We start from the raw sequence: 20,999 nt of genomic DNA, 5'->3' as shown, positions 1-20,999 counted from the left end.
GCGGTCTCTTTCCAATACAAATACACACCCACACTGCTATTCAAATAAAAAATTATTTTGAGTGAATCACAGAGAATTTACTTCTGAGTAAAACTTGTATGAGATTGGGGGTACAGGATCAGGTCCTCTGTTTTCCAGGAAATGCACATTTAAGCACCTTTAAATTTCACTGATATCTGTAGCAATAAATGGAAGTCACAATTTTTCTACTGTAACCTATCAAATATATATATATATATTAAAGCTGAATTTGCCTTTTTATTCTTCATGATACGTTTAGCCAGCAAATACTATGGTCATTACACTGGGGAGCAAATTAGTAACACAATTTCTGTTGAGTTTGATTTTTGAGCTTTTTTATGGTTAATTAGGCATGCTCTGGCCCAGCTCCTGCCCCAAGGACTATGGATATGGGGGAGACATCCACATGCTGCAGGCCTGTTTTGCCCCCAGTGGAATCTGCTGATGAAGGCTCCTCTGACCAAGAAGACATGAGTGACAGGGAGGAGGAGAGTGCGGCAGATAGCTCAGAAGGAGATCAATTATCTCTCTCCTCCTTGGATTCAGAACAAGAGTTAATGATACAGCCACGCATGCAGAGAGCGATGCATAGGCAACAACAACTGAGAGATTATTATCAAAGAAAATGAGGCCACCTGTGGTTGGGTGGGGCTGTGGTAATTAGTGAGGCTGCTATAAATAGCAGCTTGTGGGTTTGGCCATTGTGGAGGATTATCTGATCATTGTGTTTCATGACTGCTTTACTGACTTTGACCTTTTGTGTGCTGATTTTCCCCCACTTTGAAACTAAACCAGAGCAAAGTGTGTTTCACTTTGTGAAAGAAGAAGGACTGTGAATTGCCTCACAGCTGCAAGCTAAGTATCACAGAACTGATAAGGGACTTGTACAAATTACCAGTTTGTTTGGAGACGAGTGCTCTTTGCTATATCAAAAGAGGGCATAGTTTAAGTGAATTTTCATTATAAAGAACATTGTTTTGATTTTTCAAACGTCTGTGTGTCTGAAATTTGTACCTGTGAATTTTTAGGAGGAGTCTACCAGAGAGCCCAACAGAATACAATTTCTGTTGAGTTTGATTTTTGAGCTTTTTTATGGTTAATTAGGCATGCTGGTTTCAAAACTGTAGTTAGTTTTCTTCTACCGTGTCGAGTTTTTTTCTCTACACTGTATATATATAATATAGTTAATTAGTCAACATGAGCATCAAATTGCATTTTTTACATAGCCCTCTTGTTAACTTCCCAGAAAATCTTGGTGCAGTCAGCATTGAGCAGGGTGAGCGATTCCACCAAGATTTGAAGGTCATGGAGGGACACTATCAAGGTAGATGGGATGTACATAGGATGGCTGACTATTTTGGAGCATCAAGCGAGAAGGTCCACAGATTAACCACTCCAGAAAAAGCTATAAGTGAAAAATCTGTATAAAATCTGTATAATTACCGTTCAATAAAAGAACAACTATTTGTCTGAACACAATTGAACTTGCAGTAACTATTATAGCCTTTGTAAGAATAAAATTATTCTTTGTAAACAATATATTTGGTAAGTTTTTACTTTACTTTACTTCGCATGCACAATGTGTATGACTTTTGAGGGTATCCTGTAGCTTTAAAAAATTGATGCAATAGGCAAAAACTCTGGTTATTTTTGGATCCAGAGGCCAAAAGGTTAGTTGAAAACAAGTCACAGATTTAAGATAATGAAATTGCTGTTCCCCAGTGTTATGCCCATGCTGAGCCCTTTTAAATCTCAATAATTCAGACCAAAGAGATTCAAATCTGTGCATTCTGACTGGATCACCAAGCAAGTATAATTCTATATCTACATCAAGATAAAATTCTTTATAATAGCACATTCCAAGAACTGTAGATAGTTTTGCAATAAATGCCATCATGGGAAAGATGGTGGATACATTATCAGTGGTTGGAAAATCTGCCCACGAGGCAATAAACAATAGATAATAACTGGACGGCAAAGGGACATTAAATCGCAATAGAGCATAGCAGATATGAATTAGTTCTCTTTTTGATCTGGGTGACACAATATTTTACCTTGAAGCACAATGCTAATTTTCTTTTCAGCAGCATAGGCTTACAATAATCTCGGTATCAAGGTTTCATTCTGGCAGACTGGAAAGGCTTCTCGGTGGCTTGAAACGAAAACGGTGAGCAGTTATTTCCACTTCCACCAAAGTTATGAATTGCAACTTCTTCTCTATAAATTTGCTCCGAATATCCAAAGAGCCTCTTAGCGTAAAGAGTTTCTCCAAATATGGGACAAACCTGAGCAACAAATTGCTTCTATTTGATCTAAGGGCTGGTTTGTATAATGCTGAGCATCAACAAACTATTGTTTAGAGTGGAATCAGACACCTATCCATGGTCAATGCACTGTGGACAACTTGCCACCGGACAATTCAAAATTCGATTTAATTATTTCAAATAATTTAATTTTTGTCATTCACATTTCATTCGGTCTTTCCTTTGACATCTTTTCTGTAATATCTCCATTCCACTATTTCTTTGATATTAGTGTAACTCTCATTCCATGGCGAGTTAACCATGTCGGCCATCTTTGGCCCATATTGAGTTAATCATGGCAAACTGCCCAAGGTGAGTTGTCCTAGATCCATTTACAGAGCGGTGAACACAATCAGACACCCTCACACCTGACAACAGAGGTAAAAAGGTTGTGTGGAAAGAGTAATAGGCTTTCTCTCACCCAGTTTCGGGACATTCACGAGTGAATGCTTCTGGAACATGAGGTATATTTTTAGGGCAATTCACTTCTTAAAAACACATTATTTACATAATATAATCTTGTCGAAGATTAATCTCCCCTGTACCTTCTACTTTCTCAGCTATCTTGTGTCTATAAATCAAAAATGGCGTATTCTACAACGATATAGCAGCTCAAGTCTTCAACAATTGTTCTCTCAATTCAGCTTTCAAAATAATTTAGGTCCGAAAAAAGACAAGTGCTTTAGAAAGGTCATATAAATTGCACAAACCACAAAACCTACAGTACTAAAATATATGGAAAGATAATTTTCTTTAACGCACAACTTAACCGGCACTTCTGGAAAGCTTTTAGAAAATTCGGTCGGTTGAACAGATCTGTGTGGTACATGCTATATTACATTATGTTACAATGGCATAAGCCCGGACTCTCCAAAACATTGGGTTGAGGGGGGATACAGTTTTAAAGCTCTTGCTGAAAAACCAGATCCATCTAGTGATATATTACATCATATAGCCCGTGGCTAGATGTCCTACTTGTGGGTCTACAAAGCTGAAGAACGCGGGACTTCTACAGGACTGCAGATGACAGAATCTTAGCGGTGATGGGCAGAAGCATTGTTGGCCCATAGATCTCTAAAAAAACCCAAGCGGAGTACTTGTCCACAGGCCTTTCTTAGTCTGGAGACAAGTACAAGACTTGAGCAGATGTGAGGTAAGGCGTTGACCTTACTGACGATTTGAATGCGTGTCTTCAGGTTTAGACACGACTTAAGGGTTCCTGAGAACTGTTGTTACCCATCCCTGGTTAGTCTTCTCACTGAGTGCAAGTCACTGGCCCGCGTTCGCCGGTTTTCCCCTCCAGGCAGGCCCTCTCAAGCGTTCCTTCTTTGGATCCTCCAATCTCAACGTCCTTCTCTCTGCTGCTATAACGCCGTGGTGCTCAAGTCTGCTTTCTCTGCTTTCTTGGCCTTGGAAAGAGAGTTCTCTTCGTCGGCCAGCGATACGGGGTTCTCGTGAACTTCCATCGCTTTCCCGTGCTTGGCTTCCTCGCTCGGGGCGGCCTCCTTGTTACAGCAACGTTTGCAGCAGCAACAACAATATCTGCCGCAGGCAACGCCCATGGCGGTTATGACATCATCCCAGGGCCGCAAGGAATGCATCCACCGAGGAAGGAAATCCCAATTCTGAAGCTTCTCCGGGAGCAAGTGTGGCTTCTTCTTCTGCAGGAGGTGGATAATGAGCACCGAGATCAAGACCACGAAGACAGGGATAGCCACGGCCACCAAGTAGGGCCAACCGGCCACTGAAAGGCCGAACACAGCCAAAGGAATCAAGAAGAAGCAGGAGAGAAGGTAGAAAATGGCGAACCATCGGTACTTGGCGGTGATGTTCCCCAGACCTTTTGACAAACGAATGGGGATGCGCATAAAAGGGATTGGGTACCAAAGGATGATTCCCGAGATATTAAAGAAGAAATGGCACAAAGCGATCTGGAAACAAAGCAGAGTTCGAAGGAGGCATCAGAGGAACATCAAGACATCATACCATACAATTATTTCTTATTTAATTTTCTGATACTGAAACCTCCCCTATTACCTGACATTAACACCTCTCAGGCTGTATAAACATCTCAGTTCTCTGCTACACATTGTTCTGACCTAGGCATTCCCAAACCATGAAGCAGATTCTTTGTGCTGCCAAAAAACCCTTTTTTATTAAGTTACTGTGAATTCTTGTCATTTGGGCTCTCACATTTGTGAACTGGTAGGGAAAGTAAGTGAATACGATTCCTAAAGTAGCCACCAAATGCCGAGGCAACACGGAGTTCCCCGTGCTGCGCAGGGGATCCCCGAATTCCTGTCGCCCGGTACCTGGTCAGAACTGCCCTGGAGGGCAAGAACTCCAGGTCAGAACTGCCCTGGAGGGCAAGTGAAGAAGAGGGATGCTATTGGGGATCTGGTAGGGGTTGGCATACCCTACAGAGAACTGGTGGCAGTGGAAATCGGCTTGCAAAAGCCATCTAAGGCAGAGCGGCTGCGAAATGCAAAGATCGATACTTTTTGAAGTTTGAAGTCACCAAGAATGAGGAACTAAGGCAGTGATGGCAAACCTTTTTTCCCTCAGGTGCTGAAAGAGCATGCGCACATGCTATCATGCATGCGCAAGTGCCCACACCCATAATTCAATGCCTGGGGAGGACGAAAACAGCTTCCACCACCCTCCAGAGGCCTTCTGGAGGCTGAAAATTGCCTGTTTCTCAACTTCTGGTAGGCCCAGTAGGCTCATTTTTGCTCTCCCCAGGCTCCAATGGCTTCCCTGAAGCTGGGGGAGGGAAAACACCCTCCCCAACCCCCCCGGAGGCTCTCTGGAAGCCCCAAACGCTCTCTCAGAGCCTCTGTGTGAGCCAAATATCAACTGGCCAGCACACACATGCACATTGGAACTGAACTAGGGCAACGGCTCGCCTGTCAGCAGATATGGCTCCGCATGCCACCTGTGGCATCCGTACCATAGGTTCACCATCACTGAACTAAAAAAAAGTGCAGGAGAGACAAAGAAGGAGATTAAAAGTTGTGCTGGTGAGTTTGCCATATTGATGATTGGGACTTTTGGTTTTTTCCTAATCTTAATGGGAACAAAAGGATAGACAAAAAAGAAAGGAGTAATTTAAGAGGCTTTTGAGTATCAAAAAGTGCTCACCTGTAAGGAATATTTCAGTCGGCTTCCAGGGCTGGCCATTGCAGCTAGAATAGCTGTGGTGGTTGTCCCGATATTCGACCCCAAGGTAAGGGGGTAGGCCCGTTCTATACTTATAACCCCAATTCCTGATGGGAAGAAAACGAGGAGGAATTGCACCATTTGATTGCAATTTTATATAATGCCATGCAGTTCAAAATGTTTTATCCACTGAACGTGTGACTTTCCCAAAGTACACAATTCCAGATCACAATAGGATACTTGCCGTCCAATATGGGGAAATTGAGAAATCCAGACAGCTCAAATGAATAGAAAGATTTATTGCGAGCTTAAGCACTCTACAAAAATCTGAACTACTAATGGTCAAAGCAAATTGGCGGTAGAGAGGAGCTGTGGTGGCGCACTGGTTAGAGTGCAGAATTGCAGGCAAACTCTGCCCACTGCCAGGAGTTCAATCCTGACCATTTCAAGATTGACTCAGCCTTCCGGCCTTTTGAAGTCGGTAAAATGAGGAGTCAGATTGTTGGGGGAAGAGGCTGACTCTGTAAACCGCTTAGAGAGGGCTATAAAGCGGTATAAAAGTCTAAATGCTAGTGCTAGTGTTCCTCCTCCCCTTCCTTCCTTCCCTCCCTCCCTTCCTCCTTCCTTCCTTCCTATCCCGCTCCCTCCCTTCTTTCCTATCTGTTCTCCTCGCTCCCTTCCTATCTCTCCTTCCTTCCTTCCCTTCCTCCTTCCTTCCTCCCTCTCTCCCTTCCTTCCTCTCCCCCTCTCTCTTTTCCTATCTCTCTTCTTCCCTCCCTCCCTCCTTTCCTCTTTTTATCTCTCCTCCCTTCCTATCTCTCCTTCCTTCCTATCCCGCTCCCTCCCTTCTTTCCTATCTGTTCTCCTCGCTCCCTTCCTATCTCTCCTTCCTTCCTTCCCTTCCTCCTTCCTTCCTTCCTCCCTCCCTTCCTTCCTCTCCCCCTCTCTCTTTTCCTATCTCTCTTCTTCCCTCCCTCCCTCCTTTCCTCTTTTTATCTCTCCTCCCTTCCTATCTCTCCTTCCTTCCTACCCCTCCCTCCCTTTCATATCTCTCCTCCTCCTTTCCTTCCTATCTCTCCTCCCTCCCTTCCTTCCTATCCCCTCCCTCCCTTCTTTCCTATCTCTCCTCCTCCCCCCTATCTTTTCTTCCTCCCTCCCTTCCTCTCCCCCTCCCTCCTTTCCTATCTCTCTTCCTCCCCCCTCCCACCCTCTTTTGATCGCTCTTCCCTATCTCTCCTTCCTTCTTACCTTCCTTCCTTCCTTCCTATCCCCCTCCCTCTCTTCTTTCATATCTCTCCTCCTCCCTCCCTCCCTATCTCTCCTCCCTTCCTTCCTTTCCTCCCTCCCTTCCTTCCTACACAATGGTTAGAATAGAAACATAGAAGTCTGATGGCAGAAAAGACCTCACGGTCCATCTAGTCTGCCCTTATACTATTTTCTGTATTTTATCTTAGGATGGATATATATTTATCCCAGGCATGTTTAAATTCAGTTACTGTGGATTTATCTACCACGTCTGCTGGAAGTTTGTTCCAAGGATCTACTACTCTTTCAGTAAAATAATATTTTCTCATGTTGCTTTTGATCAATGCATTATGGCAGCCTAATTCTGCTGACTGCCGACTGCCAGCAGCCTTTCATCCCTCCAAGGTCATTAAAATGAGGACCCAGAATGTTGGGGGCCAGAGGCTGACTCTGTAAACCACTTAGAGGGGGCTGTAAAAGCACAGTGAAGCGGTATATAAGTCTAAGGGCTTATAGGTTCGTGCCATAGGTTCGCCATCACTGGGATAAGACAAGAGACAAAATGTACAATTTACAGGAAGTAAGTCCTCCACCTTATGATCGAGCCCCAAATTTAGGTTACTAAGTGAGACATCTATGAAGTGGGTCGTGCCCCGTTTTGCGACCTTTCTTGCTGCCGTTGTTAAATTAGCAACACAAGGTTGTTAAGTGGAAACTGTTTCCTCCTGTTTTGACTTGTCAGAAGGTCACCGTCATAAATATGAGTCAAGCATCCAAATGTAAATCACGTGACCATGTAAATGTAAATCACGTGGCCATGGAAATAATAATACTTGTTGTGAGCCGCCCCGAGTCTTTGGAGAGGGGCGGCATACAAATCCAAATAATAATAAATAAATAAATAAATAAAATAAGTGTGAAAAATGGCCGTAACTCCCTTTTTCCAGGGCCGTTGCCACTTCGAACGGTCACTAAGTGAATCACTTTGCACTTCCTGTTGCAAATCCAATCCAGCTAATGAAAGACAGGCAGATTTCTAACTTTGTTTCAATGCACAGACACAAAATAGTCACAAAAAGTGCTTTAGGTCACACCAGCTCTTACCAACAAGTGGAGTGATAGCAGAGGTGAAAACCGAACTGCTTTGGACAATGAAAGTCATTCCAGCTCCTACCAGCATGGCGAGATAACCAGTTACCCAAGAAAACGGGAAGGGAAAATCTGGAACACAGAGAAATAAAAGATGGTAGAGCATGCAGCATGTTCCGTTCTACCTAATTTGTTGTCTTAAATATTTATAAGTTGGAAGGGACCTCGGAGGTCTTCTAGTCCAACCCCCTGCTTAGGCAGGAAATCCTATACCACTTCAGACCAGTGTTCCCTCTAATTTTTTGGGGGGGTGGGCGGAAAAGTATACTGTCTGAGCGGCAGTCCCTTCGGGACTGGGCGGCACAGAAATAATAAATAAATAAACAAACAAACAAATAAAAAACCCACCCTGTTTTGCCTCAGAGAATTTCAAAATAAAATACTGTACTGTGTGTCTATAACAGTGAGCTCATAATAGGGCAACTCTATCAATATCAAAATGCCACTTAAATAGTTGAGCTAGTTTCAAACTAGATTTTGATTTTCTTTCTCTCTTCCTTACTTCCATTCTTTGTCTTTCTCTTTTCCTTCCACTCTTTTTTCTATCTGTTTCTCTCTCTTTCTCTCTTCCTCTCTTCCTCTCTCTCTCCTTCCCTCTCACTCTTTCCCTCTCGGCTTCTGGGCAGGTTTGGAAAACTCTGAGTTGATGATGATTTTTAAGTGAGCAATTGCTCACTGCTCAGCTTAGAGGGAACTATGCTTCAGACAAATGGTTATCCAACATCTTCTTAAAAATTTCCAGTGTTGGAGCATTCACAACTTCTGGAGGCACACTGTTCCATTGGTTAATGGTTGTGACTGTCAGGAAATTTCTCCTTAGTTCTAAGTTGCTTCTCTCCTTGTTTAGTTTCCACCCATTGCTTCCTGTTCTACCCTTAAGTGCCTTGGAGAATCGAATTGAACAAGAATTGTATTCTATTCTGTTCCGTTGTGTTCTGTTCTGTTCCATTCTATTCTATTTCTGTTCTATTCTGTTCTATTCTATTTTCTATTCTATTTTCTATCCTATCCTATCCTATACAATTCTATCCTATTCTATTCCATTTTATGTTCCAGTATTATTCTATTCTATTCTATTCTATTCTATTCTATTCCATTTTATATTCCACTATTATTCTATTCTATTCTGTACTGTTCTGTTCCATTCCTTTGCGTTCCATTCTATATTCCAGTATTATTCTGTTCTGTTCTGTTCTATTCTGTTCTATTCCATTCTATTCTTTATTCTATTCTATTTGATTTGATTCAACTTTATCTGATTCTGTATTCTGTTCCATTCCATCCTGTTCCATTCCATTCTATTCTATTTCTGTTCTATTCTATTCTACTCTATTTTATTTTCTATTCTATTTTCTATCCTAGCCTATCCTATCCTATTCTATTCCATTTTATATTCCAGTATTATTCTATTCTATTCTATTCTATTCCATTTTATATTCCAGTATTATTCTATTCTATTCTATTCCATTTTATATTCCAGTATTATTCTATTCTATTCTATTCCATTTTATATTCCAGTATTATTCTATTCTATTCTGTACTGTTCTGTTCCATTCCTTTGCGTTCCATTCTATATTCCAGTATTATTCTGTTCTGTTCTATTCTGTTCTATTCCATTCTATTCTTTATTCTATTCTATTTGATTTGATTCAATTTTATCTGATTCTGTATTCTGTTCCATTCCATCCTGTTCCATTCCATTCTATTCTATTTCTGTTCTATTCTATTCTACTCTATTTTATTTTCTATTCTATTTTCTATCCTATCCTATCCTATCCTATTCCATTTTATATTCCAGTATTATTCTATTCTATTCCATTCTATATTCCAATATTATTCTATTCTATTCTATTCCATTTAATATTCCAGTATTATTCTATTCTGTACTGTTCTGTTCCATTCCGTTGCGTTCCATTCTATATTCCAGTATTATTCTGTTCTGTTCTGTTCTATTCCATTCTATTCTTTTTTCTATTCTATTCTATTTGATTCAATTTTATCTGATTCTGTATTCTGTTCCATTCCATCCTGTTCCATTCCATTCCATTCCAAAGAAGTAGTTTTTGATCTTATAACTCCTATGAACCCACTTTTCAATTACTGTATATTTTTTAAAACTATTTTTTGCACTTTTTGGTTTTTTTAGAATTTTGGTTTCAGCTTTATTTTATTTCTTGAACTTTTTTAAAATTTTACTCCCTGGCCTTTCTTCTTTTTCTCCTTTCTTTTCTTTATATTCCCTTGCTTTTCTCTTTTTGTTGAAAACTTGAATTAAAAAAAAAAAGATACTGAAAAGAAAAGGGGAAAAAAAGGGGGGGGGAAACCCAGAAGAAATACTTACCTGTATTGAGTGTTTTCTTGATGACATTAGCAACTTGTCCTTTAAGGACTGAGTTCAGCAGTTTCACGATCAATACCAAGCAAGTGCAGAGGACGAGTAGAGAGAAGGCGAGGAGGATGAGACCGATGGCCAGATCCTGGAGCTGAGATTCTACAAAAATGTGCTTGCCTACAGAAGGAGAAAAGACAAGTCAACAAATGCTAAGTGAACATCATCTTTCGGCTGTGGCGAGAGGGGCGTTTGCCCAGGTTCGCCTGGTGCACCAGTTGCAGCCAGTGTTCCCTCTAATTTTTGGGGGGGGTGGGCGGAAAAGTATAGTGTCTGAGCGGCAGTCCCTTCGGGACTGGGCAGCACTCTTTCCCTCTCTCTTTCCCTCTCGGCTTCTGGGCAGGTTTGAAAAACTCTGAGTTGATGATGATTTTTAAGTGAGCCATTGCTCACTGCTCAGCTTAGAGGGAACTATGGTTGCAGCCCTATTTGGACAGGGACTCACTGCTCACAGTCACTCATGCCCTCATCACCTCGAGGTTCGATTACTGCAACGCTCTCTACATGGGGCTACCTTTGAAAAGTGTTCGGAAACTTCAGATCGTGCAGAATGCAGCCGCGAGAGCCATCGTGGGGCTTCCTAGATTCGCCCACGTTTCTGCAACACTCCGGGGCCTGCACTGGTTGCCGATCGGTTTCTGGTCACAATTCAAAGTGTTGGTAATGACCTTTAAAGCCCTACATGGCATTGGGCCAGAATACATCCGGAACCGCCTTCTACCGCACGAATCCCAGCGGCCGATAAGGTCCCACAGAGTTGGCCTTCTCCGGGTCCCATCGACCAAACAATGTCGTTTGGCGGGCCCCAGGGGAAGAGCCTTCTCTGTGGTGGCCCCAGCCCTCTGGAATCAATTCCCCCCAGAGATTAGAACGGCCCCCACCCTCCTTGTCTTTCGCAAATTACTCAAGACCCACCTTTGTCGCCAGGCATGGGGGAGTTAGGATATTCCTTCCCCTAGGCCATTACAAGTTATGTATGGTATGTTTGTGTGTATGTTTGGTTTTTATAATAAGGGTTTTTAGTTGTTTTATTAAATTGGATTGTTACATGCTGTTTTTTATCATTGTTGTTAGCCGCCCCAAGTCTGCGGAGAGGGGCGGCATACAAATCTAATAAATAATAATAATAATAATAATAATAATAATAATAATAATAATAATATTTTTAAAAAGTTTATTTATAAAACAAAAATTTAAAAATAGACAAGACATACATATAGCATAGAAACAAGTACATGATGGACCTTCTAGTATACACATTTAAATTTCCTTAGTTCTTACTTCAGTGTTCACTTTAAAATATAAAGAACAAAATTATACGTGCACGAGGGTCGCCCAGAAAGTAATGAACCACTTTTTTTTTCTCAGCCTACAGTAATGGTACGAATGCAAAACTTTAGATATACATTCTTTGAATTGTCAGGAGGTGTGTGTAAATTTTGTGTTTCTTCAGACAGATAGTGTAGCTGCAGCCGTGTTTCGAAATGGCATCTGTAAGTGATGTATGTTACAAGCAGCGTGCCATCATTGAATTTCTCACTGCAGAGAAAGAAACTGTTGGGAACATTCACAAGCATTTGTGTACAGTTTATGGAGAATCTGCAGCCGACAGAAGGATGGTTAGTCACTGGGCACAGAAGGTGAGGCCATTAGAGTGCAGAAATGGCTTCGTGACCAGAACAAGGAGTGGTACCAAAAGGGCATACACACCCTTGTGTATCGCTGGAGCAAGGCCATAGAACAGGATGGAGATTACGTGGAAAAATAGGGAGTGTAGAAAAAACATCGTTCTTTCTTGTGTGTAAGTTTCATTGTGTTCAATAAATAATTGTTGAAGAAACAAAAATGTGGTGCATTACATTCTGAGTGACCCTCATATGTGTGTGTGTGTGTGTGTGTGTGTGTGTGTATGTGTGTGTAAGTCGAGGGCTACCCTGTGGCGGGGACTCTTTTGTATAAGCATAATGTTGTATTCTGCATTTAGAGAAAGGCCGATAATGAGTTGAGTTTTGCTTTGCTTTGCTTAATTAGTTGAGTTGAGTTGAGCCAAATTGAGTTGAGGAGTTTTGCTTTGCTTACCTAAGTTAGTTTAGTTAACTACATTGAGCTGAGCTTTGCTTTGCTTTGCTTAATTAGTTGAGTTGAGCTGAACTGAGTTGAGTTGGGTTTTGCTTTGCTCGGTTAGTTTAGTTAAGTTTTGTGTAGTTGAGTTGAGTTGAGATGGGCTTCAAAAATTTTAGCGAGGGGTTCTCTGCCCGGGTGCCGAGTGGGCATGGTCATGATAGGCAAGGCCTAATTGACCTCCTACATCATGGCAGGGGGTGGTGGTGTTTTTGCCTTCCCTGAGCTCAGGAGGCTTTCCTCCAGCTTCTGGGAGGGTGAAAACGGCCTTCCCAAACTTCCGATAAGCCCATTTTTTGCCCTCCCTGGCCTCCGTGTGGGCCCTGTACTTACCTGTATCCAAAATGGGCTGCATGGGGACTCCTGGAAAGGTAAGGCAGGGGAGGGATAATCGGTGCCAGCCGGGAGTGGGATTTGAGGGTTCTCCAAACAGCACAGAATCTTAGCTAGAGGTTCTCCCGAACCCCTGCTAATCCCCAATGGTCCACCCCGGGTAACAGCCTTCTCGCCAACCTGACATTTTCCTAGCGTAATATCTGGTCATCTCATGTTTTGAAAAGGGATCTTATATCTTCAGAGAAATAAGGCGAACTATTTCCTTACATTTGGCAAGATACTGTGTTTCCGACACGTTTTTGATGGTCCAGGTCGTGTTTCCGTTGGTCCAGCAAAGACTGGGAGACGTGCAGTTTTCGGATGCTGTGAGGGTCGTGTTCAGTTGAGTCTAGACATTGACATAAAATAGCTCGATGAAACCCAGTCTATTCATTTTATGCCGATTACCTGATTTTCAGCCTTGGGAAAGATGGTTTTGTTCTCCGGATGCTTCAGCGGAACTGAAGCCCTAGAGGCATAACAATCACCCAATGGATAAACCAGAAGTTCGGAAAAATGCACTTCCGTTTTACTGTTGTGCTGTTTTTTGCACTTTGGAGGGTTCAGGGAAGCTTCCTGAAACCCCGGAGTGCAAAAAACAGCAAAATAGGCAAACCGGAAGTGCATTTATCAAACTTCCGGTTTGCCCATTGTGATGTTTTTTGCACTCCGGAGCTCCAGGAAGCTTCCCTGAACCCTCCAGAGTGCAAACAACAGCACAATAGGCAAACCGGAAGTGCATTTATCAAACCTCCGGTTTGCCCGTTGGGCTGTTTTTTGCGCTCCGGAGCTTCAGGAAGCTTCCCTGAACCCTCCGGAGTGCAAAAAACAGCACAACAGGCAAACGTTTTCCTGAACTTCCGGTTTGCCCGTTCACCTATCAGGCTTCAGATAGGCCTGTGCGCATGCGCAGGGGGAGCGCGAGGGTGTATTCACATGCACGAGGGGGAGGAGAGGGGTGTGGGCACATAGATGCATGTTAGCACACCCACCCACACCCCTTTTGGCACGCAAACTAAAAAAGGTTCACCATCAATGACCTAGGACATTATCACACATTATCACCCTTATCACTAGTTAAAGAGAAAGGTGACTCGTTCAACGATAAGCACAGCCTCTTCTCTGCATCAAACGATCCCTTAACTCAAGACTCACCACATTCGTTTTAGTTTTGCACCAAAGTTTCACCAGGCTTTTGTTTTTGGCTGATTCGTCTCCCGTGGCGATTGCACTGATGACCGATTTATCGAGCTGTTAATGGAAGGAAGCAAAAAAAAGAAAGAAATCCCATTGAGTGGGTCAATTGAAGGATGTGTATTACATTCATATTAATTTTTCCTCTTGCCTTACATCTCCCAAAAGGCCAGCCCGAGGTTTGAAAAGCTAGCATGACATCGAATTTAAAATATAACTGATTGCAAAAAGGATCTCGGCAACTATTGGACTGCAGTGCAGCTCGACTCATTCAAGCGGCGGGTCATCACATACGCGCATAAGCACACAACTCGACTGCAAGGTGAATCGTGTGCACATGATTGTGCGTGTTGGCCCACTGCTTGTGTGGCCCAGTGGCAAGAAACGTTGTTGTTGTTGTTTAACATGTATTCTGATTTCCAGAACAAGCCTTGAAAATGTCCAAAGATACTTCATCAGAAGAGCCCTTCACTCCTCCACTCGAAACAGAATACCCTACGAAAATAGACTAACAATCCTGGGTCTAGAAAGCTTAGAACTACGTCGCCTAAAACACGATCTAAGTATTGCCCACAAGATCATATGCTGCAACGTTCTACCTGTCAATGACTATTTCAGCTTCAATCGCAACAACACAAGAGCACGCAACAGATTCAAACTTAATATTAATTGCTCCAAAGTTGACTGTAAAAAATATGACTTCAGCAACCGAATTGTCGAAGCGTGGAACTCATTACCCGACTCAGTAGTGTCAACCCCTAACCCCCAACATTTTTCCCTTAGACTATCCACGATTGACCTCTCCGGGTTCCTTAGAGGTCAGTAAGGGACGTGCATAAATGCACCAGTGTGCCTTCCGTCCCCTGTCCAATTGTCTCTCCTTATCTCATTTATCTTTTCTTCCTTTCAAATATGTTCACCTATACTTTTATATCTTATCTTCTATTCTTTTCTTTACTTATATTATTACATATCTATTCTCTTCAATGTGTATTATGTATTGGACTAACTAACTAACTAACTAACTAACTAACTAACTAACTAACTAAATAAATAAATAAATAAGTAAGCTTGGAAGATTGCAGTAGACTTGAATCCAGTGTTACGAAACACGGATGGCGGTGTATTTTAATAGAGGAAGGAGCTCTTGTGTTGTTTTTCCAAGTATAAATTTGGTTGCTCTGGGTGGAGAAATTTTTTTTTTTTTTTTTTTAAAAGAAGAAGAAGAAAGAGGAATCTGAACAATTGCCCAAATCGTTAGCGACTCTTTGGTGACATGACAATGGCGGTCACAGTTCCAGTCAGTCAAGTGCTGGTCCATGGGTGCCGCCATTTATTTATTTATTTTAGAATTTTCGTTGACTTTTTCTGCCTTTGAATGGCTTCTTCTCTTCTTCTACTTGAAATAGAGCCCTCCCGCCTTCCTGCGGGTTAATCATGACCTTTATTTCTTTGTCCGAAGCACAGCGGATTAGCTCCTCAGCTGTGTTTCGAGCTGTATCATGCCACTGAGCATGCGCAGGAGCGAAATTGCACGAGGGGACGTGTGTGCGTGAAACAGTGTGATGTGAATCAGTGGTCAAGGTAAGTGGAACCCACCCGGGGGCGGATTCCCAATTCTGCCACTACTGGTGCACTGCGCCTGCAGCTTTCCTTCTGCTGTGGGTGTGCGGGTGTGTCCCAGTGAGATTCGGACCAGAATATCTCCGAGACCGCCTTCTGCTGCACAAATCCCAGCGACCGATTAGGTCCCCCAGAGTGGACCTTCTCTGGGTCCCATCAACTAAACAATGTCGTTTGGCGGGCCCCAGGGGAAGAGCCTTCTCTGTGGCGGCCCCGACTCTCTGGAACCAGCTCCCCCAAGGGTTTAGAACTGCCCCTACCCTCCTTGCCTTCCGTAAACTCCTCAAAACCCACCTTTGTCATCAGGCATGGGGGAATTGAGATATCTCCCCCGGGCCTATATCATTTATGTATGGTATGTTTCTAGGTATGTCTGCTTAAAAATGGGGTTTTTTAACTATTTCAAATTGTAAATTGTAAATTATTAGATTTGTCAGGAACTGTTTTTATTGTGTTGTGAGCCGCTCCGAGTCTACGGAGAGGGGCAGCATACAAATCTAATAAATAAATAAATAAATAAATAAATAAATAAATAAATAAATAAATAAATAAATAAATAAATAAATAAATAAATAAATAAATAAATAAATAAATAAATAAATAAATAAATAAATAAATAAATAAATAAATAAATAAATAAATAAATAAATAAATAAATAAATAAATGATAGATAGATAAATAAATAAATAAATAGATAGATAGATAATAAATAAATAAATAAATGATAGATAAATAAATAGATAAATAAATAAATAAATAAATAAATAAATAAATTTTGCTTCTGCACTTGTGCAGGAAGCAAAATCTCGCGAGGGGACACGTGTGTGAGAGAAATTTCAGCGATTTTGTTGCTTCCATGTATGCGCCGAAGCAAAAAATCACTGAAATCTCAAGCATGCACCTCCTCACAAGATTTATCTTCCTGCGCATGTGCAGAAGCAAAATCTCGCTGGGACATGCCCGCCAGCCCGCAACACACTTGAAGCTGCGTGTGCAGCTCAATTTTTACTACCGGTGTGGTGTCCTTTATCGCTTCGGTGGTGACCTGCGACTGAACCCTCCCCTGGACCAGCCCTCGTAAACAAATACATAAGGGAAGAATTTACCTGAATGATGAGTTTTGTGAAGGGATCTGTGATGACTTTCAGCAACTCAGGGGCATTTTCCCCGCTTTCCAACTGAAAGGAATCCACTATAAGGCTGGTCAGGCGGAAAAGATACTGAGAGGCAACTTCGATGGGCAAGAGCACAAACACAGAAAGCCAGTTAAAGAAATCGTGGACGGTGGCCCCAGCGAAGGCCCTGGAGACAAAGAAAAGGGGAGCAGTCAGAAGAGAGGTTCTGCAGAATGACAACCTAAAAACCATAAAAGAGGTTCGACAAAAACCATATACAGTGGTACCTCTACCTAAGAACGCCTCTACTGACGAACTTTTCTAGATAAGATCCGGGCGTTCAAGATTATTAGGGCCGGAAAAGGCAAGGAGAAGCCTCCGTGGGGCCTCTCTAGGAATGTTCTGGGAGGAAACAGGGCCGGAAAGGTGGGGAGAAGCCTCATGGGGCCTCTCTAGGAATCTCCTGGGAGGAAATAGGGCTGGAAAAGGCAGGGAGAAGCCTCATGGGGCCTCTCTAGGAATCTCCTGGGAGGAAATAGGGCTGGAAAAGGCAGGGAAAAGCCTCATGGGGCCTCTCTAGGAATCTCCTAGGAGGAAATAGGGCCGGAAAAGGCAGGGAGAAACCTCCATGGGGCCTCTCTAGGAATCTCTTGGGAGGAAACAGGGCCGGAAAAGGCAGGGATAAGCCTCATGGGGCCTCTCTAGGAATGTTCTTGGAAGAAACAGGGCCTCCACCCTCCCTGTGGTTTCCCCAATCACGCACATTATTTGCTTTTACATTGATTCCTATGGGTACGAGGCAAAAGGTAAGGGCTGGACATGCCGCTCGGGGTGGAGCTGCCGCTCGGGGTGGAGCTGCCGCTCGGGGCACAGCAGAGCGGGCAGACTGCTTGGGGTGGAGCCGCCACAGGCAGAGCAATGGAGCAGCAAGGCAGATTAGCGAAGCGGTGGGGCAGGTGAGTGGACGGGCTGCTCATGGTGTAGCTGCCGCGAACTGTGTGGCAGAACGGGCAGGCTGCTTTTAGCGGAGTTGCTGCTCGCGGTGCAATGGAGCAAGTGGCGGATGAGAAGCAGTTGTTGCTTACTTTATTTTGGCCAATTTCCGGACCTTTCCTTGCTTCTGCGCATGCACAGAAGCAAAAAAACCTCCCGGAAATCTCTCCTGTGCATATCCTGTTGGCCTGCTGCTGGGTCTCTTGCACAAGCAGGGGGTTGGACTAGATCAGTGTTTCCCAACCTTGGCAACTTGAAGATATTTGGACTTATTTGTATTTGTATTTATTAGATTTGTATGCCGCCCCTCTCCGAAGACTCGGGGCGGCTAACAACAATATAAAAAGACAATGTAAACAAATCTAATATTAAAAATAATCTAAAAAACCCCAATTTAAATAACCACTCATACATACAAACATACCATGTATAAATTCTATAAGCCTAGGGGGAAGGGAAATTTCAATTCCCCCATGCCTGACGACAGAGGTGGGTTTTAAGGAGCTTGCGAAATGCAAGGAGGGTGGGGGCAACTCTGATATCTGGGTGGAGCTGGTTCCAGAGGGTTGGGGCCGCCACAGAGAAGGCTCTTCTCCTGGGTCCCGCCAAACAACATTGCTTAGTCGACAGGACCTGGAGAAGGCCAACTCTGTGGGACCTAACCGGTCGCTGGGATTTATGCGGCAGAAGGCGGTCCCGGAGATATTCTGGTCCGATGCCACGAAGGGCTTTATAGGTCATAAACAACAATTTGAATTGTGACCAGAAATTGATCGGCAACCAATGCAGACTGCGGAATGTTGGTGTAACATGGGCATTTTTGGGAAAGCCCATGACTGCTCTCGCAGCTGCATTCTGCACGATCTGAAGTTTCCGAACACTTTTCAAAGGTAGCCCCATGTAGAGAGCATTACAGTAGTCGAACCTCAAGGTGATGAGGGCATGTGTGACTGTGAGCAGTGAGTCCCGGTCCAGATAGGGCTGCAATTGGTGCACCAGGCGAACCTGGGCAAACACCCCCCTCGCCATAGCTGAAAGATGTTTCTCTAATGTGAGCTGTGGATCGAGGAGGACGCCCAAGTTGCGGACCCTCTCTGAGGGGGTCAATAATCCCCCCCCAGGGTAATGGACGGACAGATGGAATTGTCTTTGGGAGGCAAAACCCACAGCCACTCCATCTTATCATGGTTGAGTTTGAGTCTGTTGACACCCATCCAGACCCCAACAGCCTCCAGGCACTGGCACATCACTGGCTGGGGAATTCTGGGAGTTGAAGTCCAAATACTTTCAAGTTGCCAAGGTTGGGAAACACTGGACTAGATGACCTGCAAGGTCCCTTCCAACTCTAATAATAAATAAATAAAGATAAGAATTTGATACCTTCGGAATTCATTCCTGTCGCCAGCCTGCATCAGAGCCACAATGGTGTTCGTAACTGAAGTCCCAATATTGGCTCCCATGATGATCGGGATGGCATGCTTCACATTCAACACTGCAAAAATAAATAGATATATTAATGGTTACAGGTGAAAAAGTGACAAATGAAAACAACTGGCTCCTACAATGACCCCTTCAAGTGCATGGACAGTATCTCGTTTTAGTTCTCCCGATTCCTTTCTACCAAACAATTTTTTGTATGAACGGAGTTTACCCAAAACATAAACAAAGGCACAGAAATCAAAATCAAATGAAGTATCAGTACCGCTTTATAAAGCCTTAGTAAAGCTTACACTTGGCATGCTGTATCCTAATTTTGGCCACCCTATTTTAACCTAAACAAGTGCAAAGTTATGCATTTAAGGCAAAGAACCCCAATTATGCCTACCAACTGGTGGGGACCAAGCTTTCTGAGACAACAATATGAGTATAACAAAAGATTTAAGTGCCAAAGCCCACTGCAACAACATAGCCAAGAAGGCTTCAAGAGTTGTAAACCTAATCCTACGTAGTTTCTGTTCTGGCAATCTCACACTACTTGCCAGAGCTTACAAAACGTTTGCCAGACCCATCCTTGAATACAGCTCCTCTGTTTGGAACCCATATTGCATCTCAGACATTAACACCCTTGAAAATGTCCAAAGATACTTCACCAGAAGATCCCTTCACTCCTCCACTCGAAATAGAATACCCTACGAGACTAGACTTTCAATCCTGGGCCTAGAAAGTTTAGAACTAAGACGCCTTAAACAAGATCTAAGTATTGCCCACAAGATCATATGCTGCAACGTCCTGCCTGTCGGCGACTACTTCAGCTTCAACCACAACAACACAAGAGCACACAACAGATTTAAACTTAATATTAACCGCTCCAAACTTGACTGTAAAAAATATGACTTCAGTAACCGAGTTGTCGAAGCATGGAACTCATTACCAGACTCCATAGTGTCATCCCCAAACCCCCAACACTTTACCCTTAGATTATCTACGGTTGACCTATCCAGATTCCTAAGAGGTCAGTAAGGGGCGAGTACAAGTGCACTAGAGTGCCTTCCGTCCCCTGTCCTATTGCTCTCCTATATCTCCTATACCTTTCTTCTATTCCTATATCCCTTCTTCTATTCTTTCATTGATATGTTCTATTACTATACCTTTTTTTCTATTATTTCTTAGATATATTTTACTATGAGTATCTCCTCTATAACCTTCATCATGTATTTTACTATGTGTATATAGATATATACCCACTAAAACCCTCATTGTGTATTGGACAAAATAAATAAATAAAATAAATAAATAAATAAAAACCCAAGAAAGGGATCTTGGGGTTTTGGTGGACAGCACAATGAAGATGTCAACCCAGTGTGCAGTAGCAGTAAAAAAAAGCAAATTCCATGCTTGGCATGATTAGGAAGGGAATTGAAAATAGGTCGGCAAGTGTTGTATTGCCTCTGTACAAATCGATGGTGAGACCCCACTTGGACTACTGTGTACAGTTCTAGTCACCTCACCTCAAGAAGGATAGAATGGAACTGGAAAAGGTGCAAAAAAGGGCCACAAGTATGATCAAGGAAATGGAGCCCCTCCCTTATGAAACCAGGTGGCAACGCCTTTGTCTCTTCAGCCTTGAAATCGAAGTATATAAAATCATGCATGGGATAGAAAAGGTGGATAGAGAAAAAATATTTTCTCTATCCCACAATACTAGGACAAGGGGCTAAATCGCACTGCTGACTGGCCGTGCCATGCCCCTCCCATTCACTCCTGCCCTCCTTTTCGGGCTCATAAAAAGAGAGAAAACATGAGGAGGAGGTGAAAATCATCCAGGTTGAATACTAGAAGCTTGGCCTAACTTTTCTGTCGGTTCTGTGGCG

At 42.9% G+C, this 20,999-nt stretch overlaps 1 protein-coding gene across 2 annotated transcripts in view; it reads right to left on the bottom strand.

The window, feature by feature from the left end:
- Positions 1 to 1,440: 1,440 nt before the first annotated feature.
- Positions 1,441 to 20,999, bottom strand: part of SLC34A2 (solute carrier family 34 member 2) — a 53,370-nt gene continuing 33,811 nt past the window's right edge. Inside the window, exons 6-13 of one of the 2 annotated variants that reach the window (XM_070756989.1) lie at positions 19,069 to 19,180; positions 16,687 to 16,882; positions 13,918 to 14,013; positions 12,991 to 13,111; positions 10,219 to 10,386; positions 7,833 to 7,949; positions 5,466 to 5,590; positions 1,441 to 4,255 (exon numbers count right to left, since the gene is read on the bottom strand). In XM_070756989.1, the coding sequence (XP_070613090.1) occupies positions 3,689 to 4,255; positions 5,466 to 5,590; positions 7,833 to 7,949; positions 10,219 to 10,386; positions 12,991 to 13,111; positions 13,918 to 14,013; positions 16,687 to 16,882; positions 19,069 to 19,180 (1,502 nt within the window). In that variant the 3' untranslated portion in view covers positions 1,441 to 3,688. The remainder of the gene's footprint in view (positions 4,256 to 5,465; positions 5,591 to 7,832; positions 7,950 to 10,218; positions 10,387 to 12,990; positions 13,112 to 13,917; positions 14,014 to 16,686; positions 16,883 to 19,068; positions 19,181 to 20,999) is intronic. The other variant, XM_070756990.1, reaches the window with a different exon arrangement.

Source organism: Erythrolamprus reginae, chromosome 7 (assembly GCF_031021105.1).
Source record: "Erythrolamprus reginae isolate rEryReg1 chromosome 7, rEryReg1.hap1, whole genome shotgun sequence".
NCBI classification, from domain to species: Eukaryota; Metazoa; Chordata; class Lepidosauria; order Squamata; family Dipsadidae; genus Erythrolamprus; species Erythrolamprus reginae.
This window is presented reverse-complemented; position numbering and strand designations above follow the sequence as displayed.